This window comes from Chrysochloris asiatica, unplaced genomic scaffold (assembly GCF_000296735.1).
Source record: "Chrysochloris asiatica unplaced genomic scaffold, ChrAsi1.0 scaffold00174, whole genome shotgun sequence".
Lineage (NCBI taxonomy): Eukaryota > Metazoa > Chordata > Mammalia > Afrosoricida > Chrysochloridae > Chrysochloris > Chrysochloris asiatica.
The window spans coordinates 5,571,957-5,593,207 of NW_006408692.1; the positions used below are offsets into that span (position 1 = coordinate 5,571,957).

At 37.4% G+C, this 21,251-nt stretch overlaps 1 protein-coding gene across 1 annotated transcript in view; it reads left to right on the forward strand.

Annotated features, from left to right (window-relative positions):
- Positions 1-21,251, forward strand: part of NEDD1 (neural precursor cell expressed, developmentally down-regulated 1) — a 68,446-nt gene that overhangs the window by 33,827 nt on the left and 13,368 nt on the right. Inside the window, exons 5-12 of the mRNA XM_006871806.1 lie at positions 4,095-4,324; positions 6,136-6,337; positions 6,709-6,904; positions 9,761-9,889; positions 14,709-14,756; positions 15,941-16,143; positions 16,976-17,132; positions 18,591-18,747. Of these exons, the coding sequence (XP_006871868.1) occupies positions 4,095-4,324; positions 6,136-6,337; positions 6,709-6,904; positions 9,761-9,889; positions 14,709-14,756; positions 15,941-16,143; positions 16,976-17,132; positions 18,591-18,747 (1,322 nt within the window). The remainder of the gene's footprint in view (positions 1-4,094; positions 4,325-6,135; positions 6,338-6,708; positions 6,905-9,760; positions 9,890-14,708; positions 14,757-15,940; positions 16,144-16,975; positions 17,133-18,590; positions 18,748-21,251) is intronic.

Here is a 21,251-nt window from a genome sequence, read left to right on the forward strand (position 1 = left end):
ATAGTTCTGAAGAATTTGAAGCAATGTATGGAATTTTTGTTTTAACTCAATCAAGAGAAATGCATTTTTAACTATTTATAAAAGTCTGTTTTAGAAATTATTATGTTCCTTGTTTCTGTCTTTATTAAATCAAAATCTGGATAACTTCTTTTTAAGGATATTTTAGGCAAATTCCTGCTGTGACTAAGAGGTTGGGCTGTATGGACTTCTGATAGTTATGCTTTTATGAGGTTAGATTTCTTTTTTTAAAGTTGTATTTGTGTACTTAAATACAAATTTACCTCATATGAAAGAACCATAACTTTATGAACTCACAAAGTGCTGTAGCAATCTCTTAAAAATAAGGTTTTCCTTATATTTTGGTAGGTTGATAATAGGATTATAAATTTTAATTATTTTTCCGTAAGGAACTCTGTCTTTCATATAATCAAGATCCACAGTTATATATCAATTTTTTTGATTCATTTCAAATAGCTGTATTTTTTTTTCAAAGAAATTGAAAACCGTAAACCAACCTTTTCTCCTTATTCCTTGGCCATGTGAAAATGAGGTGGCAAATGTAATAACTGGCCGTTGTAGTGATCTTAACCTTACTTAGATGGTAGCGGTTTGTGTGTGCCTCTAACTCATAGTGGTTGTAGAGATCAGAATAGAGCCACCTCAGGCTTTCCTAGGCTGTAATCTTTATGGGAGTAGATTGCCAGGTCTAGCTAGTAAGTTCAACCTACCAATCTCTGGATTCATGCTGCCAGAGTGCCTCTCCGCTTAGATGCAGGGTAATACGTACTCCTTTGGCTTCCTTCGAAAAATTTATTTTATTATTCCTAAACATTTTGTTATTGTTGGGGACTGATATATATTATTTTGAAACATCTTAGAAGGAAGGCAGATATGATGTTTTAGATGTAAAATCAAGGGCTCAAATCCTTTTTAAAGGAGTATAATAGATATAATGGATAGTGTACATCAGAAGTTATAATAGTATAACTTAATATAATACTATAGGATCAGCACAGGACTGTGAACCACACAGTCTGCAGTTCAAACCCAACAGCTGCTCCTTGGAAACCATATTGGACTTGATGGCACTTAACAACAAGGAGCTCTGGTAGCGTAGTGGTTACGAATCGGGCTGTGAACCTTAAGGTCAGCGGTTCGAAACTACCAGCCACTCCGTGGGAGAAAGATGAGGCTTTCTACTCCCATAAAGATTTACACCCTCGGAAACCCTCTACAGGGTCGCTATGGGTCGGAACCGACTCAACGGCACTTAACAACAACAATAGCAGCAGACTAAACTAGATAGGACAAACGAAAAAAAATCCTCAAAGATGACTTTTGTTCTGTGACATTTGGGTTACAAGTTGAGCTGCTGACTCCAAGGTCAGCAATTTGAGTCCAGTAGGTGCCGTTTGGGAGAAAGATAAGAATTTCTGCTCCCATAAAGATTTATAACCTAAGAAACCCTATGAAAGGTCAGTATGAGTTGGAATCCACTACACAGCACACCAGCACCACCATGTAAAGCTAATATCCAGATACTCATAGTGGTTACGAATCGGGCTGCGAACCGCAATGGTCAGCAGTTCAAAACTACCAGCTGCTCCGCGGGAGAAAGATGAGGCTTTCTGCTCCTGTAAAGATTTACAGCCTCAGAAACCCTGTACAGGGTCGCTATGAGTTGGAACCGACTCCACGGCACATAACAACAACAACAACACCCTGATTTGGAGTCCAAGTGTGGTACTTAGGATAAGCACTTAACTGCTAACCACATGGTTGGTGGTTCAAATCCACCAGCCACTCACTCATTGGAAACTGTATGGTAGTTGTGTGTTTCCTGTTTGATTCAGACTCAGCGACACTGGAGAAGGACAAAGGCATAATGCTTGGTAAAGTGAAGGGTCTATGACAAAGAAAAAGACCCCCAACAACACAGATTGGCACAGTGGCAGCAGCAATGGGCTCAAGTCTAACAACGAATGTGAGGCTGGTGCAGGATGAGGCGGCACAGGAGGCACTCACTCATCTCTGCCAAGAAATGTGCAAGACAACTATCTGGCCAACTGATTGGAAGTGATCCGTATTTGTGCCCATTCCAATGAGAGGTGACCCAATGGAATGCGGAAACTGTCGGAAAATATCTTTGATATCCCATGCGAGTAAAGTTTAACTCAAGGTAATACAGAAACGGCTACAAGCATATATTGACAGAGAATTTCCAGAGATTCAAGCCAGATTCAGAAGAAGCTGTAGAAGGAGGGATATCATTGCTGATGTCTAATGGATCTTGGCTGAAAGCAGAAAATATCAGAAAAATGTTTTACCTGCACTTTTTGATTACACAAAGGCTTTCAAATGTGTGGATCATGACAAGCTATGGACAACATTGCAAAGTATGAGTATTCCGAAACACTTAATTGTGTTCATGACGAATCTGTACCTGGACCAAGAAGCAGTTTGTTCTAATAGAACATGGGAACACTGAATGGTTTCAAATTAAGAAAGGAATGAGACAGGGTTGTATTCTTTCACCATACTTATTCAACCTGTATGCTGAGCAAATAATCTGAGAAGCTGGGTTATTTGGAGAAAAATGTGACATCAGGATTAGAAGAAGACTCATTAACAACCTGCGATATGCAGATGATACAACCTTGCTTGTAGAAAGTGAAGAAGACTTAAAACATTTACTGATGAAGATCAAAGAGCACAGCCTTCGATATGGATTGCATCTTAATGTCAAGAAAACAAAAATCCTCACCACTGAACCAACAAACAACATTCTAATCAATGGAGAAGAGATTGAAGTTGTCAAGGACGTCATTCATCTTGGATCAACTATCAATACTCATGGAAGAAGCAATCAAGAAATCAAACGATGTATTACATTAGGCAAATGTGCTGCACAACACCTTTTTAAAGTGTTGAAGAGCAAAGATGTCAGCTTGAGGACTAAAGTATACCTGACCCAAGCCATGGTATTTTCAATAGCCTCATATACATGTGAAAACTAGACAGCGAATAAGGACGACTGTAGAAGAATTGATGCTTTTGAGTTATGGCATAGGGTGGCCAGTGATTTGATGGCACCTAATGGTCGGAATCAACTCGACAGCACTTAACAACAACAACAACAACAAACAATAACATGCCACCAGTGCTTCTTGAGGACTTCCCACAGAACTATAGATAAAGTATTTGAAAGTGTTTTACATTGATGTTTCCACATGCTTTACATTTCTGTATTTATTCATTTTAACATTAATTTCTATGATTTTACTGATACTCTTTTCAGGGAAAAATCATCTTAAGTATAAAAATAATTCATTCTCAGTGCAGTAGATGATAATAGCAATACAAATTTGAAAGCATCATTTTTGTAGAAGTAGTTAAATTCAACTAGTTTTAGTTTAGCATCTGTTTACTCAAGTTGATCTTTGTTTATTCTGGTCAAGAGAAAGTAGAAAGCTGGTTTTATGTAAAACAATTTAATGTCTCCTGTGCCCCCAGGGAGGGATTGTTTAGAGAAAGGTCAGCGTTTCCTTGAGGCTGACAGTTTACAAGAATGGATAATGATGCACCTCCAGTCTAGAGTGGCCCAGTTCTCCTTTGTGGTGTGGTGAATTTTGTATCATGCTCCAAGTACTGAATTGCCAGCACATCCAATGCTGAGATTCAAATATACTCCATTATCTATATTATTGCTTATTCTCTTCCACTGTTCTCATATTTGTGAGTTGTTTCTGATTGGGCCTCTTGTTTGCAATGGATATTCGTACTTCAATGGATTAATGTAGGTAATCTTGATGTGTTGTGTTTTTCCCTCACTAAGAGAGAAGATTGAGGTTGTTAGACTCCAAGATAATAATCTTGAATACCTATTTACTAGAATTTTGCTGTCTTAAGGTCACCTTATAAACTATTAAAAATTATATTAAGGTATTCTTGATTGAAACCTGTTATTGTGTAAATTGTTGTTCTAAACTGCATATGAATATATGGTTGGTGGTTGGTTATTATTTATACTGCTTATATAAAACATCCTTATGAATGCTTACAATTACATGTAGTTTATTTTTCTATTTTTATAGTCCGTTCGGCACTTGAAATACTCCTTGTTTAAGAAATCACTGCTGGGCAGTGTGTCGGACAATGGGATAGTAACTCTCTGGGATGTGAATGGTCAGAGTCCATACCATAACTTTGAAAGTACGCACAAAGCTCCAGCTTCGGGGATCTGTTTTTCTCCTGTGAATGAACTGCTGTTTGTAACTGTAGGACTGGACAAAAGGATCATTCTTTATGACACTTCAAGTAAGAAGTAAGTGTGATATGCTCATTTATTATTTTAATAACAATTATCTCATTAGCACACATATTTGTAACTTGTAGAGACCTCTGGTTAATGACTGGTCGTAGTGGTTATGTGCCGTGGAGTTGGTTCTGACTCATAACAACCCTATACAGGGTTTCCAAGGCTGTAAATCTTTACAGGAGCAGAAAGCCTCATCTTTCTCCTGCGGAACAGCTGGTAGTTTCGAACTGCTGACCTTGAGGTTCTCAGCCCAGTTTGCAACCACTGTGCTACCAGAGCTCCTTTGGTTAATGCTTGAAAGAATTAAAATTTGCATACCTGATTTATCTAGTAAGATAGAATTTTCTGTATTTCTTCTGGTACAGAAATAAATCGTGTATCTAGGGGGCTGAGTATGTTTTAGAACACTTCTGGATCATGACCAGTGAGGATGGCACGTTGTCGATTCCACATCTTTATTTTAGCATGCATTATTAGCTTAGTATGAGGTGTTTCTAAAGTATAAGTAAGTGGATATAGTTTAAACTAATATCAGTAATTTGATCTAAAATTCATTTTTCTCTAGAGTAGAGTTTCTAAATGCTTGTCGTTTTGGGCTGGATAATTCTTTGCTGTTGGGGGCTGTCCTGGGCTGTCCTTGCTAGATGCTACTTTTGACAATTCAAGTAAGAAGTAACCACCCACAGTTGTCAGATGTTCTCTGGGGGACAAATGTGCCCCCATTTGAGAACCAGTGATCTTGAGCTTCTGCTGTTGTTGGGTCCTATCAAGTTGACTCCTCCTCATCGTGGCCTCAAGTCACCGAGTAGAAGTGCCCCCAGGTTTCTGTCATCTTTATGAACAAAGGTTGCCAGGTCTTTTCTCTTGTTGAGCAGCTTGAGCTGTCAACCTTTTGGTTAGCAGCTGAGTGCTCAATTGCTGTAATACCAGGACTCCTTGATTTAGAGCTAAGGGTACATAATCTTCCCAGCATCTGACCTCAGTATGTTTCCTTTCCTTGTTGGAGATCTGAGTATGTGTGTTTAGCTAAAACACAGCTACCAGAGTGCTGCAGTTATATTCAGGATGCTTAACAATAGCTAAGTTATTGTGGGATAAAATGAAATGTTACTGTTAGGAAAGGTCTTACTGGCAGCCTTTGTTGTAATTTGAGATTTTTTACTCTTGTTTATTTCACGTTTTTCTTTTTTTCTCTTTGAAGTAAATGACTGAGAATCCTAAGAGTCCGGAAGCCAATTCTCTCTTATATCACATATGAGTTAAGAGCTCAGCTTCACCAGATCAGCATCTATATTTCTGTATATGCTACCTCAGAGAATTAAGCCAAGTGGATTCCATTCCTCTTACCTTTTTGGTCAAGAGATGTACAACTAAGGGCAAAGTAGCAGCTGCTCCCCTGTGAAAGGTCATAGTTCTCTTGAGGCTTTTGCAAGCAGATCAATAAATGGAACAGGACACGTAGAATCTCCTCAGCCCTGAGGCTAGAGCACTAGTTTGTGGAGTAATGTGGAAAATTTTACATTCACTGTCAAACTAACAGTAATCACTCAAAGCAGTAGTTGCTGTTTCTAGAAGGTGTAGACATGTACCTGATGGAAGTGAGTAGAAAAATAGAATGGGACACCCAGCAATTTCTTTTGCTTACCATATTCTTAGAGATATCTCTAAGTCAAAAAATTTAAAATTTTAAATTGTGCATATTATTTGCCCAATTCTAAGTAATGTTGGTTTTGGTATACAGTTATTTCTGTGTCATACAAGCTTACATACCTGCATGCAATCACTTATCTGTAGACACTTTGTTCTCGTTTCCAAAGGCTAGTGAAAACTTTAGTGGCTGATGCTCCCCTGACTGCGGTAGATTTCATGCCTGATGGAGCCACTTTGGCTGTTGGGTCTTCCCGTGGGAAAATATCTCAGTATGATTTAAGGATGTTGAAATCTCCAGTGAAAACCATCAGCGCTCACAAGACATCTGTGCAGTGTATAGCATTTCAGTACTCTACTGCTTTGTCTAAGGTGCGGTTTTGGTTTTTGTATTTTTGATTTTACTAGCAAAATGTAGCCTTTGGATATGTAAATTACAGGTCATTAAACATGCTTTAGTTTTGTTTTGTAATTATTTTCATGTGATAATATTTAAAAATGTTTTGAGATGATGTATTAATTCGTTTTTCAATTATTTTCTTTTTATTTTTCACATTTCTCTCTCCTAAAATTTTTTATGTGCTTTTAATTATTATTATTATAAACTCTCAGATCCATTGATAAGCTTAACACTTGTTAGAGAAGCGATATGTGTTTTTAATCTAATTGGGAATTTATAAAATATTAATGTATAGTATGGGACATTAGTAAGCTGAGCTTTTAAATATTCCATTATATTTCAGTCAAGTTTAAGTAAAGGCGCTTCAAATAAGCCCATGGCAGTGAACAAACGAACTGTCAATGTGAGCAACACCAGTGGAGGAGCTCAGAATTCTGGAATTGTCCGAGAATCCGCCACCACTTCCATTACCACAGTTCCACCACAGCCCATGACAACAGTTGTGGGGAAAGGAGCAGTTGCAGTTCAAGAGAAAGCAGGTAAATATTGCTTATCTAGAAGATCTTGTGCTCTCTCAAATGTATAAAATTAGCACTTTCTTCAAGAACTTAGGATTCAAGTTCGTGTGAGTACTTAAAGGCAAAATTATTAGTAGATAATACATAGATGACTTGAGCTCGAAAATAGAAAAATAAAAAGTTAATGAAAGGCACTTCTTCACTTCCTATATTTAGCAGAACTTCTATTGTGAGAAATACGAATTTTCGTAAAAGCAGAAGTCATTCTTAATAATACTACAGACTGGGATGACTTTCCATTGAGTCATCAGATGAATCAGAGATTATGAAAATTTTATACATACATCATTTTGATTTGATCTCCAAGTTAAAAGAAAAAGAAAGCAATTAGTGGTGCCTTTCATTCCGTATCTCAGAGTAGATAGTCAAGTGGGTAAGTGAGCACTTTTAAGGGCCTAGTAGTGCCTAGCACATAGTATGTTAGTGGTTCGTTGAAGAAAGATAAGTTTTAAAGTTTCAGTTTTTAAGGATTTCTTATTAATCATATTGATAAAACAGTTATGAAGAATTAATTTGTACTTTGTAAAGGTGAAATATGAGAAGCTTCGCCATACTTACTGTAGAAAATATTCTTTGCCCATGATAAACACCGTATTCTGTAAATGTCTTAAACCCTTTTATTTTTGGTTTTAAAAGTTATGGTATTCTGTATGCTTGCAACTGATATTTATAAACGTTTATGTGTATACCAGTATGTTTCCACAATGTCCCGCTCATTAGCTATATATATATATATATATATATGTATCTGTGTCATTTTTAGCTTTCAGAACATCAATATTTATTAGTGCTTTTTCAGTATGCACTTTCTAAGTAGAAACATAGTTTCAATTTACTGTCATTGATAGTATGAATGATTTTCAAGATACTAGGTTTATTTCCTATAAATGTTTTATGAGTGTATCATCCTTAAGAGTCATTGCATATTATAGGAGAAGAAAGTTATGTCCTTATTTAAGAACTGCTAAAAACAAATATACCTATTTGCCACACACACACTATAGGGTTTTTTGTGTGTTTTTTTTTCCCAACTGTGTTGCTGTAAAAAAAAGTTAGCATAGCATACTATGAAAATACCTTCTTGGTAGGGCATTATTAGCAAAAGAAAATATAAGGCACTGAATAAAAATGTGGCTCTTAAAAGAAGAAAGTTTTTCCAAGATTTGAATTAGCTATATTATGACAATTGTATTTTTCAAATTTTATTTTATAATACTTTTGTTAATTAAAAAAAATAAAATATGTCTTTAATGTAGAAGCTTTACTGTTTCACATTGTTTTTTTAATAAGGAGGCTTATTTAATGGGCATCATTAATTAGGACCTGAAAGACTTAGTTGTCAGGGTCACTGATTAATGATAACTCCTGGTTGCATAGTGAAATTTCTGGCAAATTGAGTGCTTGCTCTGCCCTAATAAAAGATAGACAATTTTGTTTTTATTAATTTTATTTAGAAATAATTGCAAACTTACAGAAAAGTTTAAGAATAATACAAATAACTCCTGAGTTGCAGGAGAAAGGAGAGGCAGTTTTCTCCTTTGTAACAGCTTAAACTCATGGTGTAAATACACTTTAATGATGGTAATGCACAAATGATTCCGGTGTATTTTCACTTCTACCAGCTGCTCATTCAAAGTGCTAAGCCTATTGAGTAAATTCCAACTTTTAGCCTGTGCGGCTGGGTAGAACTGCCCCATAGGGTCTCGAAAACTAAATCTTTATAGTCTTAGGCTTCCGAGTCTTTCTCTCATGGCTCAACTTGTGGGTTTGAACCACAAATCTCTCTGTTAGCGGTAGTACTTAACCACAGGTATTGTTAGAAAAGTTGATTTCCTTAGCTGGGGTGGACTGTTTTTAGACATACAAAGTGTTCTTTGTTTTCTTCCCAGGCTTTTCAGTTTTCATTTGGGATGGAGGTACCAAATTAGATACTTTTAAAAACAAACATGTTACCAATGCATATAATGCCAGACTTTCATAAAATCTGTGGAATGTTTAAAATCCAGTCCTTAACCAAAATGAACAAGACGCTACAGAGCCTGTCGAGTTCCTCTTCTGAAGTCTAGACCTATGCATGATAAACTACCCAAGAAAATAGACTGCCGCCTGCGTCTTTATTGCCTTTCCCTGTACTGTGCTTTATGAACTTGGTGCTCCCGTTTTCTTCCTCTTAGTAAACTACAGAGTGGTTCCTGAAGCTGTTTGAGGTTGAAGATGCTGAAGGCAATATTAAGTTCCCACCGTTAGTGAAGGAAAAAGAAAAGTCAAACTGGGAGAGGGAACAAATATTTTTTGAGTCCTGCTATAGGATAGGTGTTGTGCTACCTGCCTTGCAGACATTAGCTGGTTAGACTACTCAGAAACCAAAGTAACTGGTGTTGTGTAGACTTTGTTCAAGAGGGCAGTAAACTATACAATTTAGAAAATGTCCAATAAATGAGTAAAATACGGTGTTGCTTTATGAACAAATTATTAGAAGACCCCTTCATCTCCTGAGGGTACAGGCATTTACTGTGCTCAGCTACTAACCAAGAGTTTGTAGGGGTAAGTTCACCCAGTGGTGTCTCAGAAGAAAGCCCTGGTGATTGACTTCTGAAAAAGCAGCACAGTTCTACGTGGACACACACAGAATTACCATGAGTAGGAATCAACTCAATGGCCATTGATTGGTGTTAACTGACATAGTATTATATTCTGCCTTCTTTGAATAATACCTGCATTAATTTTTAGAAACTAGCTTTTGGTCATAAAATTAATTTTAAATGTAATTAACACTTTTTTTTTTTTTTTTATAAATATATATCTAATTCCTATAAGGTTTGCTTCGAAATATAAACACAGATATTTCACGGAAGGAAACAGACAGTGGAAAGAATCAAGATTTCTCCAGCTTTGACGATACTGGGAAGAGTAGTTTAGGTGACATGTTCTCACCTATTAGAGAGGGTAAGTCTCTTCAAATTGGAGGCATAGGCTTTGTTGCTAGTAGTCATCACATTTGTATTGTTGCTCAGAGATGTAGCCGAAGCTCCACTCTAAACGATTGATTAGTTTCTTAGTTTTCCTCAATTCCTGGAATGTTACCTTTTTCTTTGCCCTGAGTAAATTATGTCACTAAGATGTGTCACATGTTATCATTCCAAAATGGATGGTGATAATTTTCACATAGGAATTGTGCAAATAGCTGTGTAGTAGTATTTTAATTTCCACCAAAGTTGCTCAAAGGAAGTTTTATCTCCATAGGTAATGCTTTATTTATATTTACTTCGAAATAAATCTTAAAAACATTGAATGTTTTGATAGGCAAAACCAATCATCCTGTTCGTAAAAATTGTGAGTTGTTTTATTTTGGGGCTATGCATTGGATTGCTAACCACAAGGTCAACAGCTCAACTCCACCAGCCTCTGTTTTGGGAGAAAGATGAGCCTTTCCACTCCCATAAAGATTTATTGCCTCAGAAACTGTATACAGGGTCACTGAGTCGGAACTGACTCCATGGCACACAACCCTCACTACCACCATCAGTGTTTCATTGTTGTAGCTAAGTGCCTTCAAGTCACTTCCAATTCCTAGCAACACTTTAGGGTTTCTGGAACTGGCTGGTGAGTTTGAACTGCCAACATTGCTGTTAACATTCCAGTGCCACACCAGTTTAATGATTATTTATTAAATGTTTTCATGGAGAAATACAGCTAAATGATTGTTGTTGTTGTTAAGTGCCATTGAATCAGTACTGACTCATAGTGACCTTATGCACAGCAGAACGAAACACTGCCCGATGCTGGACCAACCTCACTATTATTGCCATGCTTGAGCCCTTTGATGCTGCCACTTTGCCAATCCATCTCACTGGGGGTCTTCCTCTTTTTCTTTGACCCTCCACCTTACCAAACATGATATCCTTCTCTAGTGACTGGTCCTTCCTGACAATATGTCCGAAGTATTAGAGACGAAGCTTGGCCATTTTGGCCTCCAAGGAGCACTCTGGCTGCACTTCTTCCAACATAGATCTGTTGGTTCTTTTGGCAGCCCATGACACTTTCAATATTCTCCTCTAACACCATAACTCAAAAGCATCAATTCTTCTATAGTCTTCCTTATTCACTGTCTAGTTTTCGCATGAATATGAGGTTATTGAAAATACCATGGCTTGGGTCAGGTGTACCTTAGTCCTCAAGCTGACATCTTTGCTCTTCAACACTTTAAAAAGGTGTTGTGCAGCACATTTGCCTAATGTAATACGTCGTTTGATTTCTTGACTGCTGCTTCCATGAGTGTTGATAGTTGATCCAAGATGAATGAAGTCCTCGACAACTTCAATCTTTTCTCCATTGATGAAAATGTTGTTTGTTGGTTCAGTGGTGAGGATTTTTGTTTTCTTGACATTGAGATGCAATCCATACCGAAGGCTGTGCTCTTTGATCTTCATCAGTAAATGTTTTAAGGCTTCTTCACTTTCTGCAAGCAAGGTTGTATCATCTGCATATCGCAGGTTGTTAATGAGTCTTCCTCCAATCCTGATGCCACATTTTTCTTGATATAACCCAGCTTCTCAGATTATTTGTTCAGCATACAGGTTGAATAAGTATGGTGAAAGAATACAACCCTGTCTCATTCCTTTCTTAATTTGAAACCATTCAGTGTTCCCATGTTCTATTCGAACAACTGCCTCTTGGTCCAGGTACAGATTCCTCATGAACACAATTAAGTGTTTCGGAATACTCATACTGTGCAATGTTGTCCATAGCTTGTCATGATCCACACATTTGAAAGCCTTTGTGTAATCAATAAAGTGCAGGTAAACATCTTTCTGATATTCTCTGCTTTCAGCCAAGATCCATTAGACATCAGCAATGATATCTCTCGTTCCACGGCCTCTTCTGAATCCAATTTGAACCTCTCGAAGTTCTCTATCAATGTATGCTTGTAGCCGTTTCTGTATTTCCTTGAGTTAAACTTTACTTGCATGGGATATCAAAGATATTTTCTGGCAGTTTCCGCATTCCATTGGGTCACCTCTCATTGGAATGGGCACAGATACGGATCTCTTCCAATCAGTTGGCCAGATAGGCGTCTTGTATATTTCTTGGCAGAGATGAGTGAGTGCCTCCTGTGCTTCCTCACTTTCTTTCTTGAAAGATTTCAATTTTTATTGCATCAATTGCTGGTGCATTGTTCCTTGTCAATTCCTTCAATACACCTTAGACTTCTTCCTTCAGTATCATTGGCTCTTGATCATATACTTCCATCCTCTTTTGATGCTTACTGCATCATTCAATAATTTGCCAAGAGAATCCTTCAGTAATGAATTTCGAGGCTTGAATTTTTTCTTCCATTTCCCCAGCTTGAGAAATGCTGAGCGTGTTCTTCCCTTTTGGTTTTCTGACTCTAGATCTTTGCACATTTTGTTGTAATATTTGGCTTTATCTTCTCAAGCTGACCTTTGAAATTTTCTGGTCAGCTCTTACACCTCCTCATTTCTTCCAGCTAAATGATAGAATGTCTTAATTTCTATGGGAAGTATGTAGGGAAGTACCGAAGGTTTTTGTTGTTTGTTTTTCTTGTCCATTGCTAGTAAATACTGCCCGGGACAAATCTCAGTGAGTTTGAGAAGTGTTGTCCTTGTTTAGTGCTGTCATTGAGTCAGTTCCAACTCATAGCGACCCTATATAAGATGTCCCAGAAGCAACTGGTGATTTGAACCAGCGACCTTGCAGTTAGCAGTACAGTGCTTATCTTAGTAACAGTATGTATCAGCGTGGTTCATACTATATGAACTAGGTATATTATTTGGGTGTGTTTTTGGTATTCATGTTCATACTGTTATCCTTAGTGGTGGCAATTATGTGCTGTGGAGTCAGTAGTGACTCATAGCAATCCTGCCTAGGGTTTCCAAGGCTCTAAATCTTCATGGGAGCAGAAAGCCTCATCTTTCTCCCTCGGAACCACTGGTTGTTTCCAACTGCCGACCATGAGATTATCAGCCTGATTCATAACCACTACACTACCAGAGCTCCTAAAGTACAGATACTATACTTGATCTTAGCCAAAATAGTATTATTGCCAACAGTATAAATACATGTCTATTGAGTAACTTGGCAAGGTTAGCATATTCATACCTTTTGGGCCTGGTAATTCATTACTACGGATTTACCCTAAGAAAAGAATCCATGAAGACCACAAAGATTTGTGTTTGAGTTGTGACATCCACTCATGATTGTATATGATGTCCTTTTTACTTTAAAATTTTCTAAGTTTTCTGCAATTAATTTCATAATCGGAAAGAATAACATGTGAGATGGTACAGAATGATTACTGAAGGAGCGTCTTCTACTTTACTCTGTTCTGAAAATGACGGCTCACCTTGCCCCGTTGATACCCCATGTTCCATGTAATGGAAGAGGAAGGTTTCATTGGGGATGAACAGGCCAGAGTACATTATTAAGAGTAAAAATGGATGTGGGTGAAGGAGGGAAGAAAGTGGCATGGGCTGGTGTTGAGAAAGGTTTCTGGGGATGGCATGAAGCTTGGGGCTTTACCCGTGAGAACCCCTGAACCACCTGGTGAATCGAAGTGTGTTCTAAAGGGCTTAATAGAAGTGTGTGATTTATAAATTAAATCCTCTTTAATGATGTTTAAGGGAAATGAATAAAAGGTGGAATTCCTTTTTAATTACCTTTGCTGTATTTAAAAATGTGATTAGAATTTGAGCCCTATGCCTTTGTACTCATTAGTATTTCATAGTATTAATAAGAAAAACATGCATAGTAATACATGGTACTGGTTTTCATTGTTGATAGATTTATCTTTTAATCTCAAGGATGCAGCTCTTTAGTAAGGTAAAAGGCTTAATCTTGTTTGTGCCTCAGTTTCTTCATGTTTTAAGTAAGTTAAATTCACTGCTTTTGCTAAGAGAATAAGTTAACCACTTCTAAAAACATATTTGTGTACATAGACACACACACACACACCTTAGATAGATAGATAGATAGATAGATAGATAGATAGATAGATAGATAGATAATCTTCTTAATAGGATAGTCTTGGGTGTTTGTTCGCCACTAGGATTTCTTGTGAATTTTTATTTATGACCTTTGCTCATTTTTTTTATTCATCTGTTAAAATTTAGTTAAATACTTTTTCATATTAATTGCTAAGTGAATAATGCTGTGGTACTGAAATATTCTTACTAAGTGCCATCGAGTCAGTTCCGACTCATAGAGACCCTCCAGAGGGTTTCTAAGGAACAGCTGGTGGGTTTGAACTGCCGACCATGTGGTTCACAGTCCATTGCTGATCTTACAGTGTCATACCAGGAGTCCTATAAGAATATACTGCTTGCAAATTATTTTTGCATTATTTCTTTTGATCCTCAAAATAAACTTGTGAGATGGTCAAGTCCATATCCCCTTTTTGTAGATGCTGAAACTAAAGCTTAATTGCATTAAATACTTGTTCAGATTCACAAACCTATTAAGTGGTATAGACAACTAGATTATAGGTCTCCAGAGCCTACTCTAGGGCTGTGTCTATTATGCCTTGCTGCCTCATTAAATAAATGTATACTGTAAAGTTATTATTATTTTTTCATATTAACTGCTATTTATGAAGCTAAAAGAATAACAAAGGGAACTTGGCTTTAATCTCATATTTTCCTTCTTAAAAATGTTTAGTCTCGGAACCTTTTGGTAATAAATAAACTTACACCGCTTTTTTTTTTCTTTTTCTCCGTTTTTCAAATTTGCTTTTCTAATTTTGTTATAGATGGTGTAGTTAACAAGGGATATGATGAGCCCACAGTCAAAGGAGATGGTAAGAACTATTAAGTATTTTTATGAAAATTTAAAAAGGATATCAAGTTATCCTTGATGTATAACACATTGCCCCAGCTCTTTGAAACTTAGAAAACCCCAGACATGTATTATCTCATAATTTGTGTGTGTTAGGAACCCAGGTGCACCTTAGTTGAGTACCTTTGGCATCAGGTCTCTCTTGGTGCTTCAGTATGACTGGCAACCAGAGCTGCAAGCATCTCGGGGCTCCTCAAGGATCTGCCTACAAGCTCATTCATACGGAGATTGACGGAAGATTTCACTTCCTTGCCACGTGGACTTCTTCACAGGACATCTGGCTTCCCTCAGTTGAAATAAGCAATAAAATGAAAGAAGGCATCCAAAAGATGGAACCACAGTTTTTTTTGGTATCCATTCTGGTGTAGCATTGTAGGATAAGCACTGGACTGCTAACCTCAAGGTTGGTGGTTCAAACCCATCAGCTACACCTCAGTAGGCCTATACAGGGTCCTTATGAATCAGAACTGACTCAACAGCACTTAATAAATACAACAGCAGCAGTCTTGGAAGTGACATCCCATCACATCCCTTTGTTATAGAAACAAATTATTAGGTACAGCGCATAGTCAAAAGGGGATTATACAAGGGCATGGACCCAGAAGGCAAGGGTCATCAGAAGCCATCCTAGAGGCTGCCTACAAAGATATGTTCTTCAGCTGTATTCTGTGTTAGCAATTTTCATTTCTCAAAAACAAATATTCATTTTATTATGGTTTCCAAAGTATTCTCACAAGCCTCATCTCTTTTAATCCTTACCACTCTGGAAGGTGGTGACCATAATTTATATTTGTAGATCAGGAGAAGTTTATGGTTTTTGCTAAAGAGTATCAAGAAGTCCTGGCCTGGAGATGTAGGACAATGCACTGGACCAAAAGGTCGGCTTGAACCATAAGTTCGGCAGTTCAAACCCACCAGCCACTCCTTGGAAACCCTATACAGGGTTACTATGACTCAGAACCGACTCAACTGTACTTAGTAACAACAATAACATACATATCAAGTAAAGGGTAGATCAGGTAAATGAACCTTTCTTCTGAATCAAAATCCTGTTTTCCCACCATATTAATGTGCTTAATGAGCTTTTTTAAAATTTGAGATTAGGGCATACCTTATGCAAATTAACTTTTTTCTTCCTTTTTTCAGGCCTTGATTTTCTACCACAATTAAACTCAGTTTTTCCTCCCAGAAAAAATCCAGCCACTTCAAGCCCTTCTGTATTACACTCTAGTCCTCTTAATGTCTTTATGGAGTCTCCAGGAAAAGAAGAAAATGAAAATCATGATCTGGTGACTGAGTCTAAGAAATTGTATCTAGGCAAACAAGAACCTAAAGACTCTTTCAAACAGGTATCTCCTTATAAGCGGTACTGAAATCTGTGTGCGTTTATCAGTAGCAAATGTAATGGAACTGCTCACTGGAGAGTGCAGTTGGTAGCGGATTGGTTTGAATTATTTTTAGTGTTGTCTGTGTAATAGGTAGATGCATGTTCTTTACTTGTGATGTCATTTTCTAATGAAATCTGTCCTTGGAGATGTTGAAAGTAACAGCAGGTATAAACTTTTTTCCCCCCTAAAACAAGATATTTGATATATTTGTCTAAGCAGGAGCATCTGAATTCTTGTAGAATGCATTTTCATTTCCTTATAACATACCAAATTGGTGGCTTGTGTCATTTGCACTAGGTCTGATTTCAAATTGATGGCACAAATAATGAAATTCATCATCATTACCTTCTGATATAATAGCATATTCAATATAGAATTTGATTTACTTTGGAAGGATTCAAAATGATGACTAGTAACAGTATGTAGTGTGTGGGTTTTGTTTTTTTTTAATGTTAATTTTTTAGGATGATATTGAAAAGCTCATTCAAGAAGTACAAATTTTTTTCCCCCAAATATTTCTGACTAATTTCTATGTGTATTTGGGGATTTTTTTTTTTTCCTGCTATCATTTTCCATTTTAAATATTAAACAACAGATGCTTAGAAAATGAGATTTTCCTTATCACTGTATCATCAAGATTATTTTTGTTAGTAAACTTGATTTATTTTGCTGTTAGTTTCAGCATTTTTGTTTTTCTATATCCTTCCTTTCATCCTTTTCTTCCTTCTATCCCTTGACCATATGAAGAAAACCAGAAATCATATATTAAAGTGATTATTTGTTTTAAATATAGTTTGCAAAGTTGATCTCCTCTGGTGCTGAAACTGGACATTTAAATACCTCTCCCTCATGTAACCAAGCAAGAGGTCCTGAGAAATTTGAGAAGTCAGAGAAAGAAATAGAAACCCAGTTGATATACGAACCCCCCGTTGGTGGGTCCTCTACGCCAAGTAAGTACATAAAACTTACTGATGTTTAAAAAGGTTGCTACAAAATTCTGGTTATGTAACTTGAAATGTATAAATGAATGGAATGATCATGAATTAAAAAAGCTTCACGTTTCTAGATACTGCTCTAGTGTGACTCTTCATAGAAGATGATGAAATATGCAAGTAGGACTGGTTAAGTTCACCTACATTGTTCTAACACTCTTTGTGTGTGAATTTCATTCACAGCCCATTACTTTTACCTGCCTTCATCAAATATAATCTGGATAGAGTTACAATGTAGGGGACCTTTAGCAGGGTAGTTAACTGATATAAGGATCCCTGGTGACACAGTGGTTAAGTGCTTTTTTAGGTGCTAACCAAAAGGTTTGTAGTTCGAACCCATCCACTGCCCCATGGGAAAAAAGTATGACTGTAGGCTTATATGAAGATCATGGCCTTGGAAACCCTATGGAGCAATTCTCTGTCATAGTGTTGCTCTGAGTTGGAATTGATTTGATAGTGGGTGGTTTTAACTAGCAAATACTTCAAGACTTTTTTTTACTTCGTATTAAAATTCATGTCACAGACCCATAAAAACCTGATCACATTTAAAGGGATTTTAGGTTCAGCTATAAGAATTATGTATATAAAGCTTTGTATAACTTTGTACAACTTTTTTTTTTATAAAAACCTGATCACATTTAAAGGGATTTTAGGTTCAGCTATAAGAATTATGTATATAAAGCTTTGTATAACTTTGTACAACTTTTTTTTGTATAAAAACCTGATCACATTTAAAGGGATTTTAGGTTCAGCTGTAAGAATTAGGTATATAAAGCTTTGTGTAACTTTGTACAACTCTTTGTATGTTGTTGTTATCAAATGCCGTCGAGTCAATTCTGACCCACAGTGACCCTGTGTAGGGTTTCTGAGGAGCGGCTGGTGAGCTTGAACCACTGACTTTGCAGTTCAAACTGACTTTGCAGTCTAGCGCATTAACCCACAGTGCCACACCAGAACTCTAAAGTCTTTGTATAGAAGAACTCTTTTAGATAGCATTTATTGTACGTCAATACTACAGTAGTTATTACTGTAATCACTTAAGCTACAGGGTTTTGCCTTTTGCTCTCCTTTACTGCTATTTTGTTTTTAATAGTTTTTGTTGATCTAGTTTCTGGTACAGTTTGTCTCATTCATCTTTTATGGAGGAAATGGTTCAGAGTTTTCTTCAAGATCAATCCCTTTGTCATATATTATTATGTTCATTAGACATTGGCAGTTTATATATATGGATAAATGACGGTTACAGATGGTCTCATAGAAAGTTTCTAAGATTTGTATTCCAGACAGTGAATTTTAAAAAAATGTCACAGGAACATTGTGGTTTGCCAGTTTTTCTTATGCCAAATCTTATTTAGAAATGTCTGATGTCTTTTATTTCAAGTTTACCATGAATATTGTCTTCATTCTTTGTTTCAGATCCAAACCTAGCATCCTCTGTCACTGCTGAAGTTGCCAGCTCACTGTCAGGAAAAATAGCCGACACCATTGGAAATAATCAACCAAATGCCCCACTGACATCTGTTCAAATCCATTTTATTCAGAACATGATACAGGAGACACTGGATGATTTTAGGTTTGAAAATTTTATTCTATCTGTTGTTAAGTACCGTTGAGTTGGTTCTGACCCATAGTGACCCTGTACAGGGTTTCCAAGGAGCAGCTGATGAGTTTGAACCACCGACCTTGTAGTTGAAAGTAACTTTGTAGTCACCTCAGCACCCCATTAGGACTCCATTCTTTCTATCTCGACTGTAACTTTTTTTAATAGACATAAAACTAGAACTATAAATAATGTTTAATAGTTAACTGTTTTTGCCTATTTTCTAGCGTCTATATATGAGTCTCTGCTATTCATAGAGTTTTCAGTGACTAGCGATTCGGAAGTAGTTTGTCACTCTTTCTTCTTAGTCTGTCTTTGTTTGGAAGCTCATCTGAAACCTGTCCACCATGGGTGACCCTGCTGGTTATTTAAAATACCGGTGATATAGCCCTCAGAATCACAGCAATTCAAGCCACCACAGCATGACAGGTATTTTCAATAACCTCATTTGGTTGTGAAAGCTGGACAGTGAACAAGGAAGATCGTAGGAGAATTGATGCCTCTGAGTCTTGGTGTTGGAGGAGAATACTAAAAGTGCCATGGACTGTCAAAAGAACCAATAGATCTGTTTTAGAAGAAGTGCAACCAGAGTGCTCCTTGGAGGCCACGATGGCTAGGCTTCATCTCTCCTACTTTGGACACATTGTCCGGAGAGAACAGTCGCTGGAGAAGGATGTCATGCTGGGTAAGGTGGAGGGTCAGAGAAAAAGAGGAAGACCCCCAACGAATGGATCAGCCAGGTGACATCATTGATGGCATCAAGTGTGGCAGCGGTAGTGAGGTTGGCCCAGGATCGGACATTGTTTCGTTCTGCTGTGCATGGGGTCGCTATGAGTCGGTTCTGATTCGATGGCACCTGACAACAACATATATGAGTCTATACATGACGTTAGACAACATGCATTTGTTGCTATTGATGTACTGTGTTCATTACTTTTCAGTCAGGAAAGAGCGGTCACCCAGGACAATTCTTAGATACCTGATGTGGAGCAGTCTGACACACAGGCTGCTATTGTGGATTTTTAAAATATTGGAATGTAGACAGATTCTGGAATCTCAAACAAGGTTCTTAAATACAGTACTTATAGATTATCTGTTAAGTATGCTACATTTACTATATAACATGTTTTAAAAAGGAATTCTGAATATTTGCAAATAGAATGCATCTGCGTGGAACTTTAAATTTAGAAAACTTCGTGCCTGGATCTCCCCTTGTCTTTTTCACTCTTATAATTTTGGATATTATAAGAATATGTCCTAGAATGCTGGAAATGCAGTCAGATGCCATGTCACACCCATTTAATGGGGAAAAATTATAAAGTCTTACAGTGTGTAGCAAGAGGAACTCCTGTACTGATGGGCATGTCCATCGTATTACCTCAACAGTTTGCATGACTTTGTAAAACTGACCAAGTGTACAACTGGTTCATCCCTATGACCCCGCATACTCCTAAATACTTTACCTAAAGAAATCAGTGAATGTGTACTAGCAGATACATACAACATTGTAATAATAAAATTGGAAACAATCCGATGTCAGATGACGAGAATAGATGGATTATTGTTGTTGTTGTTAAGTGTCATTGACTCGATTCCAACACATAATGACCCTGTCTAGGGTTTCCAAGTGGTGCTCTGGGCTAATGCGTCAGACTGCAAAGTCATTAGAACTGCAAAGTCGGTAGTTCAAGCTCACCAGCTGCTCCTTGGAAACCCTATACAGGGTCGCCATGGGTTAGAATCGACTCGATGGAACTTAAAAACAACAAGGGTTTCCGAGGTGTGGCTGGTGAGTTTGAACCACTGACCTTGTGGTTCATACCGACTTTGCGGACCAGTCCATTATCCTACAGTGCCACACCAGGACTCCAGATGGATGATACAGCAGTACAAATCAGTGAATTACAGCAGTGTAAGTCAGTGAATTTCATATACATATACCATGAACCTTGAATACATAAAATTATATATATATATGTGTGTGTGTGTGTGTGTGTGTGTGTATGTATATCCCGTAAATATTTACAGCCTCAGAAACCCTGTGCAGGGTTGCTATGAGTCGGAACTGACTCCACGGCACTTAACTATATATATATATAAATAGGTATGGTGCTATGGGTTAATGTGCTGGACTGCAAAGTCATTTGAACCTCAAAGTTGGCGGCTCAAGCTCACCAGTTGCTCCTTGGAAACCCTATACAGGGTCGCTATGGGTTGGAACCGACTCAGTGGCACTTAACGACAACAACCGTGTGTGTGTGTGAGTCCTGCTGTGGAACTGTAGGTTAATATACTAGACTGCTATGTTGGTTTGAACCTCAAGGTCAGAAATTCAAGCTCACCAGCTACTCCTTGGAAACCCTATATAAGGTTGCTATGGGCCGTCATTGGGACACACACACACACACACACACTCCTTGGAAACCCTATATAAGGTTGCTATGGGCCATCATTGGGAGACACACACACACACACAC